The 18,785-nt window shown below is 35.5% G+C and overlaps 1 protein-coding gene across 1 annotated transcript in view; it reads left to right on the top strand.

Moving 5' to 3' along the window:
* The first annotated feature begins 604 nt into the window (after positions 1-604).
* The window catches only part of OLFM3 (olfactomedin 3), a 195,873-nt gene continuing 177,692 nt past the window's right edge, over positions 605-18,785 (top strand). Inside the window, exon 1 of the mRNA XM_027114500.1 lies at positions 605-1,098. Coding sequence (XP_026970301.1) covers positions 1,030-1,098 — 69 coding nt within the window. The 5' untranslated portion in view covers positions 605-1,029. The remainder of the gene's footprint in view (positions 1,099-18,785) is intronic.

The following is an 18,785-nucleotide window of genomic DNA, read 5'->3' as shown; positions in this document are numbered from 1 at the left end:
AGAAAACAAGTATTTGGAAGCTTAGAAATAATGCTTTTCCCATCCCACTGTCCACCCATCACTGAATTCTACTTCAGGTTGACAGGGAAACTACATTTCTGGTTATGGCAGTGTGTGAGGAGGAGAGATTTTAGCTGTGTGGGGTCACTAGTGGAATATCCCATTTACAAGAAAAAAAAAAAAGAAAAGAAAGCCTCTTCATTTATTTATATGTAGTATTTATATGTAGTATTTTAGGTGACCAAAAGCCCTAGATAGATTAAAAAACACATGAATATTTAACAAAATAGATTATTTCAATAGGCTAGTTTAAATGACAGTGCATATATGTATATATAATAGCTATAGACTGTGTACCTTGAACAGAAAATACACATTGATAGTCTACATTGCAAACTTTCTTTAAAGCACTACATACAATATCAAGTCCTCTGTCAATGACAGCAGACGATTCCAGGCACTATTTGTTTCATAATCCTATATCTAGCTGACTTTACTTCTCTGAAGATCAAGATACCAGCAAATGCTGAACCGGAGCAGGAGAGGCAATCCTTGTTTGGATAACAAATTTCCCACAAAATATCTCCCCAAGCCCCAAGGAGCTGTAGTGATGTCATATCCGTTGTCCAGGTCTCCACACCTCTCTCAGCTGTTACTCCCTTTATCTTTTTCTTGGGTCAAAACTTTTGAGGTGGTCTGGCTATATAGCCGCGGGAGAGAAGGTAAATTGGGGCGCGCGGCTTGGAGGAGCTTCAGCACCTCGGTCAGCGACCATTGCAGCTCAATCCACTCCTAGAGCTCGCGGACTCCCAGCCCTGAGAATGCCTGCGGAATGATCGCCCCCCAGGGCGGCTGCCGCTACTGCCGCTGCTGCTACCGCTGCTGCTGCTACTGCTCCTGCCGCCGCCTCTGTCTCCACTCAGCTCTGACTGGCAGGCAGAAAGTGCAACTGACGAAGGAAAGGTCTCTGCAGTGAGAGTGGAGTGGCTACATAAAAGAGAGTAAACAGGGGCAAAAATCCAGATCAGAATGCAGGCGGCATCCAACCTACTCAATCTCCTGCTGCTGTCTTTGCTTGCTGGATTAGACCCTTCCAAGGTATGGGCAATATTTTAACTCTTGTTTGAAATAAATGTGCAATATGTAACAGACCGACCAAAAATGCATTTAATTATGAAAAAAAAAAAAAAAGCAGCATGAAAGACAGCTCTTCCAGCTATCTTGTGGTGTCTGGCGTATCCCCACTGCTTGGAAGATAACAAGGTGAACTACCCGAGGAATAGCTCCACAAGGTAGAGTCCCGGAGAGAGGGGGGAGGGACCAGGAGCGAATATAACGTGTATGGGCAGCGGGCAATGCGGCTCTTGAGAGAATTTAGCTTATTTGGTATCCAAGTGGTTAATGTTCTCTTCTGAAGTCGGACGGGTAATGCAAAGGACTTAGCAATTAAAATAATGCAATTTGTAATCATGTATTAGGAGATGGTGAACCGTTTCTTTGTTGAAAGCAGAGAAGCGTTTTCCAGCTGATCCTGGTCAATAATACTCCCAACGCAGACGTGCTGCGGTTTGTGTCCAAAACATTTGGGATGCCGCTTGTAACACACAGGGCAGAGCAGCAGAGCTCCACTCTCTGTCGTGGTTGAGAGGCATTAGTGAAAGGGGCTTGTGTTTGTTTCTCTCTTTTCATTAAGGAAATTACGGGGCACTGAGGAAGTTCTGATTACCAGTGTTAAGAAACAGGAAGTGAGAATCCTTTCAAACTAAGGAGGGCAATAGGAAGGATGAGTTGTCTCATATCTGTTGAACTCTGATAATTATCCAGTACTGGCAATTAAAGTGAATGCTAACCTCTTTTGATAAAAAATCAGAAAATATGGAGAAATATTTTCAGCAGTGTATGGGAAAAGTCTTGAGGATAAAGTGAGATAATTTGAGAGCTTCAGCATTCTAAGAAAATCATAACTATCTGGAATAAGATATAATGCATCTAGTAAAAAGTAAGGAAATACAATTTCAAAAATTAGTTTACTTCTTTAACTGTTCAAGAGCAATTTGACACAATAGGAGAAATGATGTCATGTTCTAAAACCATTTAAAGTTGTATTTTGGAATATTATAAAGTTATTTTAAAATAACTGTGTAGTGTAGAGAAATTGTTTCTTTTCATAATTGAACTAAGATATAACCAAGCATAGCCTAATACTGTGCTTGACTGAATATTTCTAGGCCTAATATAGTAGAGAGTGAAAATTTAGAATCATATCATCTATGCTTATAATTATTTCTGTGTACTTTTCATATTTAGAGAGACCTGATAAGAATAAGATCATTTCCTTTTAAAGCTATGGTTGTGATATTAAGACAAAATAATAATTTTGTCTTAATATCCTTAATGGGATATTTCATACACTAAGGTGTAGCTTTAAAGCATTTTACATCTAGGTACAAAGTGTTGATTCTGCTTTCATATTTTTTAATCTTTCTTTTTCATTTTTTTCTCTGGATCTATAGTAACATATTCCATCGCCACTCTCATTATATTATGTTTGTTACAACTTTGAACACATTCTACTATATATCTCATCTGAAATATTCTTGGTAAAACATTTTTAAAAAGCAAAGCTAATTACTGAGTTACTGCACAAAAAAAATCACTTGACTTAAAGTGAGTTTTATCATTCTTTAAAATGAATTCGGAAATGCAGAGCTTTACTAACAACTGCATGTTTCATTTGATTTTTCTGATATCTTTAAATGCATAAATATCTTCACTTCTTGTACCCCATTCTTTCCCAAATTAAAAATATATCAACAAAGAAGAGCTTCTAATAAATATTGAGATAAATTCTCCAAATAAATGACCTATTTTTAGTCGTGACTTTTTCTAGTATTAATAAGTTCATTTCCATGTATTCAACAACAGAAAACTTTTCTTCAGACTTAATTTTGTCTGTTTGGTACAACTGAGCTGAGAAATCCAGGAAAGGAAAGGCATACATTAACTTTTCAAACTGTCCTTTTCAGTTTCTAGATATTGCAATACAGTATGCAAAGAACAGCAGATAGTATTTGTTATATACTACATATGACAATATAGAGAATGTTAAAATGTTCATAGCAAGTGATTTTAATGTTGTAAAAAGGTCTTTGGACTAGTAGACAAATTTTGTTTAAAAAAGTGAATAAAACTACTTTTGTTATGTTTTATCAAACTATTGAGAATCACGAAACTATATCATTTCCCCTCCCCCAAATCACAAATGGCACCACTGAATTCTCAAAATGATTGTCAATTAGGCTATGAAATAGAAATTTTCTCAAATTTTATTTTTTTACTAACTACTTAAGGGTTTAGATAATAATTAACATCCATGATGCAAATTACGTTTGGCAAAATTGAAATTAAATTCCAATAATACAGTAGCACAAAATACCACAGTTTGTGGACAAATAAGTAATAAGTGATGAAATTTAAATATACAAAAATTCTAAACAGCTAATAAAAAAATTTTTATAATGTTAGGACTGATATATTTCAAAATCATACTTTTAAATGAATTCATTTAAGTATTATTCTATATTATTGCATTTTATATTTACACTACACATAAATCATGCATGGATACACACAAACTGGCAATATAGTAGAGCTATTAAAATTGAATAGACTTTTTTAGGTATAGGATTGTCACATATATCAAATATTGGAAATCTAAATTTTAGAGCATGCTTATTATATATTAATTTATCTGCAACAAAAAGGCTTCTAACAACAGTAACAATTCCATTTCATGGAAGATTGTATAATATTTATGTTTATGATCATTCTTCCTGAAACTTACAGATCATATATGACATTTTATAAAGTGCTTAGGTATCACTATCTTACAGCAAGATAAATCACTTGAAAGTCAAATTTATTGTTAAATTTTTTAAAAATGCCCAAACATTTATATTCACAGGATGAACTTACTTTCAGCATCCACTTACTCTCTTTTCTCTCATTTAATATACCAGAATATTGGTAAGATTAGTATTTTCTTTCAGTAAAGGAAGGCAATTCAAAAAAATCAATCAATTATTTGTATTTTTATATAGACAGATTATCAATTTTCCTCTCAAGAAAATCATGAGAATTATGTTTTCTTAATTAAAATCATATTAACAAATTTCCAGTTCCATTTACAAAAACTCATAGGTGTATCCCTTTGCCCTTTTTAAGAGATATTAATTAATTAATTTCATTTGTAATGGAGTATCTGAACTACAGGCAATATGCCAAATCATCATTCATCCAATAAGTAAATTAAGAAAAACCAAAAGCTTGTAAGAATTCAATTATTGCTCAGTTTTATAGAGAAAGGACTATTTCTGTGTAGGAAATTCCTGAGGGCGGCTGCTAGATGGCATCTCTGTGCTTTTAAACAGAAGGCACAGAGTTTAGTAATGACCTTGATAGTAGGGGAGTGAACCTCTTCTTCTTTTACAAGAAGATTTTTAGCAGACCATTATTTGAACATTATAACAAAACAGTAATCCCTTGAACCAGAACTGTGAATTTCTCTGCTCCGCAATGCTGAATTATAAAGAAAGGAGGTATAAATGTGACTGTGCAGATTTCAAATAGAACATTTACACTGGAGTAAGACACTTGGGGAACAGTTAAAAAGAGGTGACATGGGCATAGCCACACACTGCAGTGAGTGTTATACTTTTAAGCAGTCATACCCGTGTGATAAATATATTGCAAAATGCCCTAGCATGCTTAGATTGAGAAAGCATTCACTATCTCCTTACTTGGAAATATATTAAAGAACTTATCACCATTGTACTTGCTGACACTACAGACATAAAGTGAAACAATGATTCAGCAATAATCTTCAACACCAAAGTGTTTTTTCTATCTAAAACAACTCGGCCAATTAGAACTCTTGCCTTAAATAAGACAGTTGCTTTAAGCCATATAAACACAATGGGAAGTAAGGGAATTTCAATAATTATATTGTTATATGCTTCATAACATAATATACCATGTATAACTGCCTTTGTGTTTTGGTATTGCTAAAAACAAAACGATGAAAGACCTAAATTGTCTAGAGGTGGCTTTAGTATATAAATCTAGTTAAAGTTTATTTTCTTATAACTTTAAAATGAAATTGATAAAAGCAAAAACAGCAAGAGAAATAAACTGAGATCAGTATGAATTTGCTTTAAAATTCATCTTAAAAATCTATCTTCTCGGGCTTCCCTGGTGGTGCAGTGGCTGAGAGTCCGCCTGCTGATGCAGGGGACACAGGTTCGTGCCCCGGTCCAGGAAGATCCTACATGCCGTGGAGCGGCTAGGCCCATGAGCCATGGCCGCTGAGCCTGCGCGATCGATCGGAGCCTGTGCTCAGCAACGGGAGAGGCCACAACAGTGAGAGGCCCGCATACCGCAAAAAAAAAAAAAAAAATCTATCTTCTCCTGTATCTCCTGTATGCCAGAGACATCCTCTGTACAACAGGATCAACTCAAATTAGAACAGAAAATATGGATCGATGGCATCTGGCAAGGATCTGTAATTACATACCAATAAACCCGGATATGGTAAAAAATGAAAAGCTCAACACAGCCCACCTATGTTTTGAAAGTGCAAATGACTTTGCTACTCTCGTTTTATTCCATCCTTCTTAACCCAATTAAATATTTAGTTTGGAACGTAAATATTCTTTCTGACTCTTTCTCTTGGCAACTTGAAAAGGTTAAAATGGTACTGTGCTCCTTTATTTTTTTTAAAAAATTCTTATTCCTTGTAATTTTGCAACAATTCTCTTTAGAAAATGACTATTGTGATGATCCATTCTCTGTTGGGAGGGAAAGCAGCACAAGAGTGAGAAACAAAAGGGTCAGGATTCAGACAAAGTCCCTCATTTTTCATCCCTAATTTGCCACTGATATGTATATATGTGTTTTTATTATATATATATAATAAATACTTGTATATGTTTATTATACATTATGTAACAAATACACACACACACACACACACACACACACATATATAACTTTGGGAAAGCTATGATCTCAGTTCTCTCACCTGTAAAATGAGGAACGTACATGCTCTTTTTTAAATTTTATATTGGAGTATAGTTGATTTACAATGTTGTGTTTCTGTTTTGTAAATAAGTTCATTTGTATCATTTTTTTAGATTCCACATATGTGATATCATATGATATTTGTCTTTGTCTGACTTACTTCACTCACTATGACAATCTCTAGGTCCAACCATGTTGCTACAAATGGCACTATTTCCTTTTTTTAATGGCTGAGTAATATTCCATTGTATTTGTGTACCACATCTTCTTATCCATTCCCCTCTCGATGGATATTTAGGTTGTTTCCATGTCTTGGCTATTGTAAATAGTGCTGCAATGAACACTGGGGTGCATGTATATTTTCAAATGACGGTTTTCTCTGGATATATGCCCAGGAGTGGGATTGCTGGATTATGTGGTAGTTCTGTTTTTAGTCTTTTAAGGAACCTCCACATTGTTCTCCATAGTAGCTGTACCAATTTACATTGCCGTCAACAGTGTAGGAGGGCTCCCTTTTCTCCACACCCTCTCCAGCATTTATTGTTTATAGACTTTTTGATGATGGCTATTCTGACCTGTGTGAGGTGATACCTCATTGTAGTTTTGATTTGCATTTCTCTAATGCTTAGCAATGCTGAGCATCTTTTCATGTGCTTCTTGGACATCTGTATGTATTCTTTGGAGAAATGTCTATTTAGATCTTCTGCCCATTTCTTTTGATTGGGTGCTTTATTTTTTGCTATTGAGCTGCATGAGCTGTTTGAATATTTTGGAGCTTAATCCCTTGTTGGTCGCTTCGTTTGCAAGTATTTTCTCCCATTATGTTGTCTTTTTGTTTTGTTTATGGTTTCCTTTGCTATGCAAAAGCTCTTACGTTTAATTAGACCCATTTATTTTTGTTTTTATTTTCATTATCCTAGGAGGTGGATCCATAAAGATATCACTGCAGTTTATGTCAAAGAGTGTTCTGCCTATGTTTTCCTCTAAGAGTTTTATAGTATCCAGTCTTACATTTAGGTCTCAATCCATTTTGAGTTTATTTTTGTGTATGGTGTTAGAGAATGTTCTAATTTCATTCTTTTCCATGTAGCTGTCCAGTTTTCCCAGCACCACTTATTGAGGAGACTGTCTTTTCTCCATTGTATATCCTGCCTCCTTTGTTGTAGATTAACTGATCATAGGTGCGTGAGTTTATTTCTGGCTTTCTATCTTGTTCCATTAATCTGTAAGTCCATCTTTGTGCCAGTACCATACTCTTTTGATTACTGTAGCTTTATAGTATAGTCTGAAGTCAGGGAGCCTGCTTCCTCCAGCTCCATTTGTCTTTCTCAAGACTGCTTTGGCTATTTGATGTCTTCTGTGTTTCCACAGAAATGTGATATTATACACAGAAAATACTAAAGATGCTACCAGAAAACTATCAGAGCTCATCAATGAATTCAGTAAAGTTGCAGGATACAAAATTAATGCACAGAACTCTCTTGCATTTCTATATACTAACAATGAAAGATCAGAAGGAGAAATTAAGGAAACAATCCCATTTACCATCACATCAAAAAGAATAAAATACCTAGGAATAAACCTACCTAAGGAGGCAAAAGACTTGTACTCTGAAAACTATGAGATGCTGATGAAAGAAATTGAAGATGACACAAATGGAAAGATATACCATGTTCTTAGATTGGAAGAATCAATACTGTCAAAGTGACTATACTAACCAAGGCAATCTACAGATTCAATGCAATTAATATCAAATTATCAATGGCATTTTTTGCAGAACCAGAACAAAAAATCTTCATGTTCTTAAAACTTCTTTGTTAAACTCTAGGATGACTCTATGCTATGGTCAGTATGTGTGTGCCCCCTCCCCTTCCCACAAGTCATATGTTGAAACGTAATCTCAATGTGATGATATTAATATATGGTGCCTTTGGGACATGACTGAGTCATGAGAATGGAGCCCTCATGAATGAGATTAGTGCTCTTATATAAGAGGCCCCAGAGAGATAGCTCACTCTTTCCACCATGTGAGAATATAAAGAGAAGTCTACAACCTGGAAGAAGGAGCTCACCTGACCATGCTGGTACCTTGACCTTGAACTTCCAGCCTTCAGAATTGTGAGAAGTAAGTATCTGTTTATAAGCTGCCCAGTCTGGGGTATTTTGTTATAGTAGTCCAAACAGACTAAGATATTCTGTTTAATACTATTTGATCATTCATTAAAAATTAACAGATCCTTTTGTAGAGTACAGCTTATAAGATCATAAATTTGTGAGACCTGAGGGCTTCACTCTCATGACATAATCACCTCCCAAAGGCCCCACCTCCTTATACCATCACCTTGGGCATTAGGATATCAACATATGAATCTGGGGGGAGACAAACATTCAGACCATGGCAGTAATGGAGAAATGACCATTTCTATGAACACAATTTCTTTGCTCTTTTCTCTTGGATTGCTTTTTCAGTCCCTCTGTTTATACCGGTTTCCCTGCTTTTCTCAATAGAAACTTCTATAAAATCCTTGAAAAGACCTGACCCTTAATTAGACACAACAGCATTTCTCCTGACGCTGCTCATCCAAATGCAAGTCCACCTTAGTAACTCAAGAATTGATTCTCTCATACAAAGGGCAAAAATAGATGAGAGCAATTGTATAATATCTAGGATAGACCCTACCCATGAACACCTCATATTTAAGAAGAAATACACTATTTCAAAAATACCTGCACACCATACCTTAGTGAAGTTTAATTTTGACTCACGTGTTACTTACTCAAGAGGTTGCAAACCATTTTGGGGGAAGAGGGGTCCAAGACACAAAAACAAAATTAGACCAACTCTATCAATAGTGCCAGTAATTTAAATGGTGCTAATAAAAATACTCAAAAATATTGTCAAAACAATAGATTTTTCTAAAAACACATCTTTTGTGCTTTAAAAACAAGGTGTCGTAAAGTATAATCACAAAGTTATGCCTTCTGTTATTCTCATACCAAGCCTTCAGCAGAATAAAAATAAATTCAGAGAAAAGGATCACAGATGCTGCTATGTTCATGCTTTTGCCTCTCCCTGGAAAGCTCTATCCTTCTTCTCCATATGTCAAAAATTTACCTATATTTTAAGATGCAACTCAAATATCATTTCTTCCATAAATCCTTTCCTGACACGCCCTGCACCCCAGGAGAAAATAATCCTGATCAACTAAGAACTCCTATAAGAAAAGAATGATGTTTTATTTATCTTTACATCTACAGCCACTGGCACTGTGTCTGACACAGAATAGGTGTTCAATGAACACAGACTGAATTGTATTTCTTCCCCTCCAAGATTTATAAAACACTCTATTTCCAATCACTCTTACTATACTTACCACTTTCTTTTTTAAAAAAAACTGGGTATTTATTATATTGTGTCTCCCCTACTAAATTATAATGTACCTGAGGGCAGGCTCTGTGTCTTGATCATGATCTTATCATTTCCTATCTATCAGCTAGCACAGTGCCTATTCAGATATAATATTTATCAACATTTGTTGAATGAACAAATGAACAGATGAAGAAAAAACGTTAAAATCCTAGGCTAAATAACTTATGGATATAATCTGTGTTTTTGGCCCATGCTCTCATCAGATAATATATTAGGGGTAGGGAAGTAAGACAAATTTTAAGAACCTTGTTTTTAAGGGTTTGGAATTCATACCAGGTTATTTATCTTGAAGAATGCTGCAAGATGATGTCTTTTAAATTTTTTGATTAACTTCCTGTCTTACCTCACCATCCTTAGTGCTATTTTTGACTTTTGGTAACTCCCTGGGATGCTACAAATTCAATACTCTTGTGAATTACTTGCTGTGTTTCATGATGCTTGTTGGCAAAGTTAGCATATCCTCTTATTCCTTGGTGTATCTATGTGTCCATTTTATTTGCATAAATTTATGAGTCTAAACATTTTATTAATGTGTGCTTATTGTTTTGACTATCTTTATTTTATGTAATGTCTTACCTTATTGGATAAATTAGTATATTACCTATATTTTTCCACCTCTTTTAGGGACTGAATTATTTTTTTAAGGATCTAAAATATTCCATTGAAATTATTATCTTACTATATATTCTTATAATACCACAATAGGAAGATAAGTAGTATTGGCTCCATATTTGTACTGCATTACTATATGAGCACAACACTCCCAAAGAGAATAAGGTTAAATGATTAAAAGCAAATAGAAGTAGAGTTAGATTTATCTGAATTAAATATAATCAGAAATTCAAATTTTTATAATTAACTTTGTAGGTTAAAATGCTCTGAAAAGAAATATCAGTAATAAAATTGTTTCAACAGCACAAATAAACAGCTATCTAGATAACTCCATAGGAAGGACATAAATTGAATAGAAGATCCTTTTCATTTTTCCAACTAAACTGAATGTGATTAAGAAGCATTATCCCCTGATGATTTAAATAGCATTACTAGAGAGACCAGTTCCAAAAGGCAGGATTTCTGCAAATAGAGATCAGTACTGGATATGTTGATTCACTGGCACCAAAATGTCACTGATGAAATGTTGCCTTACAAAAGACACCGTTGCTTCTGGGAATGATCTATGTCTATGGCTGCTTATGGAATTGTTTATCTGGTGAGTATTTTCACACCTACATGCATTTTGGGGCACGATGACTACATCTTAGTGCATATTATTGTAGTACTAAACAAACTGAAATATTATCCAGCTCAAGACACACTAAAGACTTTTTACTATACTTGTTATTATTTATATTTTGCTACAGATGTATTCTTCTTTACAATAAGCTGAGTGCTAGACCAAGTCAGGGAATAAAATGACTCTAGTTTGACTGCCATATACCTTAAAAGATTCCAGGGATAAGTAGGAGGAAATGTACAGAGTGCTATGAAGCTCATGCCAAAGAGGTAGTTAGTTGTAACATATAGTGACTCAAAGCAGGGCATATGATACTTGAGAGTAAGGAATCAAGTGGGTTGAAGAAGTCAATATTTACTAGTAGTGCCCCCATTGGTGCCAAAGCATGATGACTTCCCTGTCAGAAAAAGCAAGAAAAGACTCCAAATCTAAATATTTGTCCTAAAATAAAAATGGATATTAAGAAGGGATGAAATTATAAATGAGCTTACATGCAGCAGGAAGGTGAACACATTCAAATATAGTTAAAAGAAAAAGAAAAATTGAGGGGAGGTAAGCATTTATTTACACATCAAGGATGCAGCTTTTAAAGATGATATATACAACACATCTGCCAATGCTTATTTAACCATTTCAAGTGACGTTTATTGCCCCCTGTAAACACCACACACTCAAACACACACACACACACACACACACACACACACACACACACACACACATACACACTCTCCTACACAATGACTGCATTCATTAATCTGAGACCTGGATGCCCTTCTATTATTACTAACTGTTTAAAATAGGGTCTCTGGGGCTTCCCTGGTGGCACAGTGGTTGAGAGTCCACCTGCCGATGCAGGGGACACGGGTTCGTGCCCTGGTCCGGGAAGATCCCACATGCCGCGGAGCAGCTGGGCCAGTGAGCCATGGTCGCTGAGCCTGTGCGTCTGGAGCCTGTGCTCCACAACGGGAGAGGCCACAACAGTGAGAGGCCCACGTACCGCAAAAAAAAAAAAAGGGTCTCTAATTTAGTTCAACTGATCTTTAATATCTCTTGGTAAGAAGAAATAGAAGGAAGAAAAAGGCATGAAAGCATTCTTAAATTCCTTTTCCTTTTTTATTTGCATCTAAACACTGCAGATAGAAATAAAATAGAAACATACTTCATTTTGTCTATCTGTACATGGTCATTGCTTTTGGAAAAGATACCTCTCAAGGAACTCAACCTAATTAACATTAATTTAACATGTAAAATTAAGATAAAGGAAGAGAGAAACCATATCAAATTCTGAACAAATTATATAATAATTAGGAAATTAGAAAGTTCACAGTGGAGTGAACAGACTACTAAATTAGGAGTTAGAAAATCTGAGGCCTAATATCAACTCTGCAACTATCTAGTTGTATGGCTTTGGGCAACTCACTAAACTTTTTTGGTTTCCATTTCCTCATGTAAAAATTAAGGATGCTGAACAAAGTGCTCTTTTATATTGGTAGGTCATCCTAAAATGGGGCACATTCATCTCTTCTAAATGTAGTTCATCACCCTTTCATCCTCCTTCCTTCTGCTCACAGACTATCAGGTTGTTAAAATTAATGATACAATCTAGGCTTCTTCTACTTTACTGCTGAAAATTAAAGTTATGTCATTGAGCAGACTATAACAATTCAGTTGTACACACACAGTGACACAAAAAAATAAATGTCAAAACGTATAAGGTCATTCCATATCCCAAGCATTACAGCACATTTTACATTTATTTTGTATCATTCCATTAGCTTTAGAAGATTTAATGAAAAACAAATGAGTGAACGACATTGTGTATCTACTGTCTTTATCTGACAATAGTTAAAGAGACTCTTAGAGTTACAGGAAATATAAAGGCCATCTATTTTAATTCTGCATAAGGCAAAAATCTCTATAACATAACTGATGGATGGTTAGCTAGCTTATGGCTATGTGTTTCTAATATTGGGGAGTGAGACAGTATTCAAGTAATTAGACTACTTTTAATCAAAAATAATTATTAGAAAGTTTTTTTATTGAGTTATGACTTCCAATGATATTTTCTAATACTGAGTTACAACTCTTTATGTGGCTAAATATAGAAAGAAAAAAAAGTATATGGACTGTAGTAGACAGAATAATGTCCTCCCAAAGATGTTCATATCCTAATCCACAGAACTTGTGAATATGTTACCTTATATAGCCAAAGGGAACTTGTAGATTTGACTAAATTAAGAAACTTGAAATGGGAAGATTATCCTGCATTTTCTGATGGGATCATGTAGTCAAAAAGGCCCTTTTTTGTACAGCAAATGAAACCATAAACAAAACGAAAAAACAACCTATAGAATGGGAGAAAATATTTGCAAATGAAGGCGACCAAGGGATTATCTCCAAAATTTACAAATAGCTCATGCAGCTCAATATCAAAAAACAAACAACCCAATCAAAAAATGGGCAGAAGACCTAAATAGAGATTTCTCCAAAGAAGACATACAGATGGCCAAGAGGCATTTGAAAAGATGCTCAACATTGCTAAGTATTAGAGAAATGCAAGTCAAAACAATGAGATAGACCTTACACCAATCAGAATGGTGACCATCAAAAAGTCTACAAACATTAAACGCTGAGGAAGGTGTGGAGAAAAGGGAACCGTCCTACACTGTTGGTGGAAATGTAAATTGGTACAGCCACTACAGTGAACAGTATGGAGGTTCCCTAAAAAACTACAAATAGAGCCACCATATGATCCAGCAATCCCATTCTTGAGCATATATCCGGAGAAAACATGGTTCGAAAGGATACATGGATCCCTGCCCAGTCCGGGAAGATCCCACATGCCGCGGAGTGGCTGGGCCCGTGAGCCATGGCCGCTGAGCCTGCGCGTCCGGAGCCTGTGCTCCACAACGGGAGAGGCCACAACAGTGAGAGGCCCGCGTACCGCAAAAAAAAAAAAAAACATACAATTTTTTTTTCCTTTTTACAAAAAAAGGTCCTTATAAGAGCAAGGACTGATGCTCAGAGTCAGAAAAAGAGGAGAAGATGACAGAAGCAGAGATGAGAGAGAAGCACTTTAAAGATGCAGGAAGGGGCCAAAAGCCAAGGAATGCAAGCCACCTCTAGAAACTGAAAGGCCAAGAAAATGGATTTTTCTGTAGTTTCCATAAAGGAATACAGCCTTGCTGACATTTTGATTTTAACCTCATAAGATTTATTTCAGACTTCTGCCCTCCAGAACCATAGGATACTAAATTTGTGTGTTTAAAATCACTAAGTTTATGGTAATTTGTTGTAGCAGCAACAGGAAACTAATACATTAGTCTAGATGATAATAATTAATATGTAAATACAAAACGTAAGTCAGCCAAATAATGCTACAGTCTGTACTGGTGAATATTAAGATTAGAAAGACCATAGATATGAAATTACAGTGAGGTCTAAAAATTATAAAGGTAGTATAGAAATTAAAAATCGCTTACTAAAGAAGACTTACTAGATTACACATAACCCTAACTGAATTACATGATAGGTTACTGTGTCCCCTAGTTGATATTTGTAAGACACAAAGTGATGTTTGTTGTTGTTGTTAGGTAAAATCTGCCTATAGAATCTTACCCTCAACCTAAGAAGTAAGTGGATTTCATTTCATGTCTTTGCCAGCATAGGACTTTTTAAAAGCATTTGATTCCAGATTCTTTGTCCTGGATTTATAATCTACTGTGAAAATACAAACTCTCTACCAATGATTCAGTAAAATGATGATGACAGCTCCTTCTTTTTCATCAGTCAAATCTGATTTACTAAAGACATTGGCACGTCTTCAGTGCTGATTTTGAAAGCAATTTTATTTAGAGAACCAATGCATGTTACACAAATAAAGGCACAGTCAAATATGACGATTGCTTAGTAACATTCCACATACTATAAGCAGGATCCACCCTTTTTACATGCAGTCAAGAAAAACGTTGTTGAATTTGCTAATTTAATTTTAAATAATTGAGATTTGTTTTTACCTTTAAGAAAATTTGTAATATGAGAAAATAATTAGTCCAGAAATGAATGATTATCAATGATCTTAAATATTACACATGATAAAGTAGTTCACTGGCATTCATATTATATTAATTTTTTCAACAAATACTCATACCTGGCACTGTTCTAGGAGTTGGAGATAAAAGCACTTTTAAAAAGGCACAGTTACTATTCTCAAAAAGATCTTAATATTTTCTACTGGAGAACTCATATAGGTATACCAATAATTGTAGTACTGTAATATGTCTTATAACAGTGACTTGTATGGGATGCAAGTAGGGCATAAAGAATGGACACCTTCAGTAGACTGGGACATAAAAGAAAATTTCCTGAGGGAGGTGATGCTTAAAGGAAGATCAGCTGGGTAATGAAAGGAAAAAGATGGTTATTCCATTAAAAGGCAAGAGCCTGTTTGAAGTCACAGAGATGTAAAAGAGCATGTGAGCACTAAAGAACGTTTTTATGTGACTTAGCTCTTTTGCTGCTAATCATATGGGAAGTAAGAGAAGCTGATGCAGATGAAAAACAAAGAGAACTAGTGGTAGCATTAAATTCTTAGAAAAATGACTACCTAAAGGGTCTAAGACTTAACCTGACCAGATTTTTAAATATTTCTGGAGTTGAATTACCTTAACCCAAAACAAATAAACAAAACAAAATGTAGTTATATTAGAGTCCTCCAGAGAAACAAAACCAACAGTATGTATGTGTGTGTATAAACATATATATATATATATATATATATATATATATATATATATAAAATGTATGTGTACATAATACAGCACACATCATATGTAAAAATATTTATTATAAGGAATTGACTTATGTGACTATGGAGGCTGATAATTCCCAAGATCTGTAGTCAAGAAGTTGGAGAACCAGGGGAGCTAATGGTGTAGTTCCAGTCAAAAAGACTATAAACTCAAGACATAGAAGGAGCCAATGTTTTTAGTATGAGTCCAAAGGCAGGAAAAAAAATTGATGTCCCAGCTCAAAGGCAGTTAGGCAGAAGGAATTTTCTCTTACTCAGCCATTTTGTTCTATTTAAGACTTCAACTGATTGGACAAGGCCCACCTACATCAGGGAGAGCAATCTGCTTTACTCAGTCTACCAATTCAATTGTTAGTGCCATCCAGAAACACCTTCACAGGCACACCCAAAGTAACGTTTGATGAAATATAGGTGCACCCCATGGCCTAGTCAAGTTGATACTTAAAATTAGTCATCACAGTAATAAAATTTAAAACAATCTATATAGCTATATATCTAAATGTCTCTGTATTATATCTATCTAATCTCATCTCTATCTACCAAGCTAGTTTTTAACCATCTACCTATCTTAATTATCAAAACAGAAATTACTGAGAATCCCAACACATACATTACCCCAAGATCTCTACAATTTTATTTTGATTATCTGTCCCTGCCTTGTCCATATCATGCTGATTGGGCTCCCATGAAAGTCGTGACTGAAGACTCTTTGAATCATGGATTGCATCACCACCACCATGCATGAAAATTATTATTACTCAATTATTAAAATTATTGTGAATCATTTGGTCACAAGTCTGTTGTCAGGATAGTTTCCCCTAAATAAATGGTGTATTATATTTTCATCTGGTTACTACATGATTTTGGCTTAGTTAAACCGGTCTGCGATTTAGCATCACCTTAAATTTTTACTCAAGTTGCACACTGATTTCAAATTCTATTGACCAAGGACTTCCCTGGTAGCACAGTGGTTAAGAATCCGCCTGCCAATGCAGGGGACATGGGTTCGAGCCCTGGTCCGGGAAGATCCCACATGCCACGGAACAACTAAGCCTGTGCGCCACAACTACTGAGGCTGCACTCTAGAGCCTGTGAACCACAACTACTGAGCCCGAGTTCCACAATTTCCGAAGCCCGTGCACCTAGAGCCCATGCTCCACAATAAGGAGAAGCACACACATCACAACGAAGTGTAGCCCCCACTCGCCACAACTAGAGAAAGCCAGTGTGCAGTAATGAAGACCCAACACAGCTAAAAATAAATAAATAGATTAAAAAAATAAAAAACCTCTTCATTAAAAACAAAAATTCTATTGACCAGTTGTTTTTTCATGATTCAAAGCTTATTCATCCTGGACTAAGAGGAATTTCTTTCTTCTGTCTTTCTTGTTTTTCCTTTTCCCTCCTTTTCCCCCTCCTTTCTTTCTTCCTTCCTTTTTCACTTAATTTCTTTCTTCTTTTCTTCTATTCATTCCAAAAATACAATAAAACCCCATCATAATGTTAAAATTGAGGCCCCAAAGTTCAAAACATGTAAAATGGGTTGCCATGTTGCAACAAAGGCAACAAAATGACTAAGGTAAGCCTGCTATAGAAGTTTGGAGCCAATCACTGATTTCATGACGTGCATCACTAGGGACTTGTGAAAGATTTTCAATGTAGTTTTGGAATGTCTGCCATGTACCTAGAACTATCTGGAATCTAAAGACATAGCAGTGACCAACAAGACAAAATCTCTGCCCTCATAACACTACAGACTAATAAAAAATAATAAACAAGCAAATATATGTCAAAAAGTAGTACATTATGTGGAAGAAAAACAAAACAAAGAAGAGTGAGAGGCAGCGGCATGTTCTAGGGTAGTGACAAATAGAACAGGTTCCACTGTAAATGTGATACTTGAGCAAAAACATGAAGAAGGTGAGGGAGTGAACTACAAGATATCTGGGAGAAGAGAATTCCAAGCAGAGGAAATTTTAAGTACATATTTAGAAAAGCAAGAGCATACATGGCAATTTTGGGAAAGGGCAAGGAGACTAGGAACACGGAAATTGAGCAAGGAGAAGACTAACAGAAAATGAGGCCTGATCATGTGGATCCCTGTAAGTGGTTTGTTGGATTCTGAGTGGGATGGGAAGATTTTAGTGGGTTTTGAGCATAGATGGGCATGAAATACATTTGTCTTAATAAGACCACTTTGGCTGCTGTGTGAAGAATTTACTTCTAGTGTTAAGGGAAAAAGTAGAGAGACCAGGTGGTATAAAAAACTAAGTTAATGTTGATGGTGGCTAACAGAATGTGTGAATGCACTGGAAATTGGTTATGAAAGGTTGTTGACTTAAGCCACTGGAAAGAAATATGTCTCCTGAGATGCAAAAAAAAAATACTGGGAGAGGAGATTAGGAGTTTGATTTTGGACATGATAAGTTTGAAATGTCTATTAGACATCCAAGTAGAGTTGCTGAGTAGGCAGTTGGTATTTGGAGTCCAGTAGAGAGGTCTGGACTGAATATATCATTTTGGGAATCATCAATATCTAGACAGTATTTGAGCCGATGAAACTGGAGGGGATCACCAAGAGAAGTAGCCAGACCACTAAGCCTCAAATATTTAGAGCTAAATAAAAGAGGGACAACCAGTAATATAGACTGAGAAGTAGTTCATGAGACAGGAAGAAAACTAGAAGAAGATGTTGTCTTGAAAACAATGTGAAGCAAATGTCTCAAGGAGAAAGATTTATTAAATTACTAAATTATCATATGCTTCATATGGGCTAAGTAATATGAAAATTATTCAGTCTTTAGAAATGGAAATCATTGATGACATTGATAAGTGGTTTCAGTAGACAGATGGTGGCAAAATCCTCATCCTAATGGACTCAATAAAGTATGGAAGAAGAGCAACTTGAGACGACAGATATAAACAAGACTTCCTAGGAGTTTTGCTATGAAGAGAAGAGAAATTGGGTATACCTAGAGGAGGATATGGCATCAGACATGTTTGGTTTTGCTGATATCTAAAATTAGATATAGCACCATGTTATAATGCTGATTGGAATAATCTATGAGAGGTTAGTTTTAAATAGGAACACAGAGAATTCTACGGAAACAAGTAGAAAGACAAAGTATACGTGTACAAATGCTGTTGGTAGTTTAGATAAGGAAGTGCAAGCACATGGAAGCGCTCTTGTAATTGCTTTTATCTTCTCAGTGAAGTAGAAAGCATGGGGA

This window comes from Aethalodelphis obliquidens, unplaced genomic scaffold, assembly GCF_003676395.1.
Source record: "Aethalodelphis obliquidens isolate GAN/ISIS:26980383/991018 unplaced genomic scaffold, ASM367639v1 scaffold13, whole genome shotgun sequence".
In the NCBI taxonomy this organism is placed as follows: Eukaryota; Metazoa; Chordata; class Mammalia; order Artiodactyla; family Delphinidae; genus Aethalodelphis; species Aethalodelphis obliquidens.
This window is presented reverse-complemented; position numbering and strand designations above follow the sequence as displayed.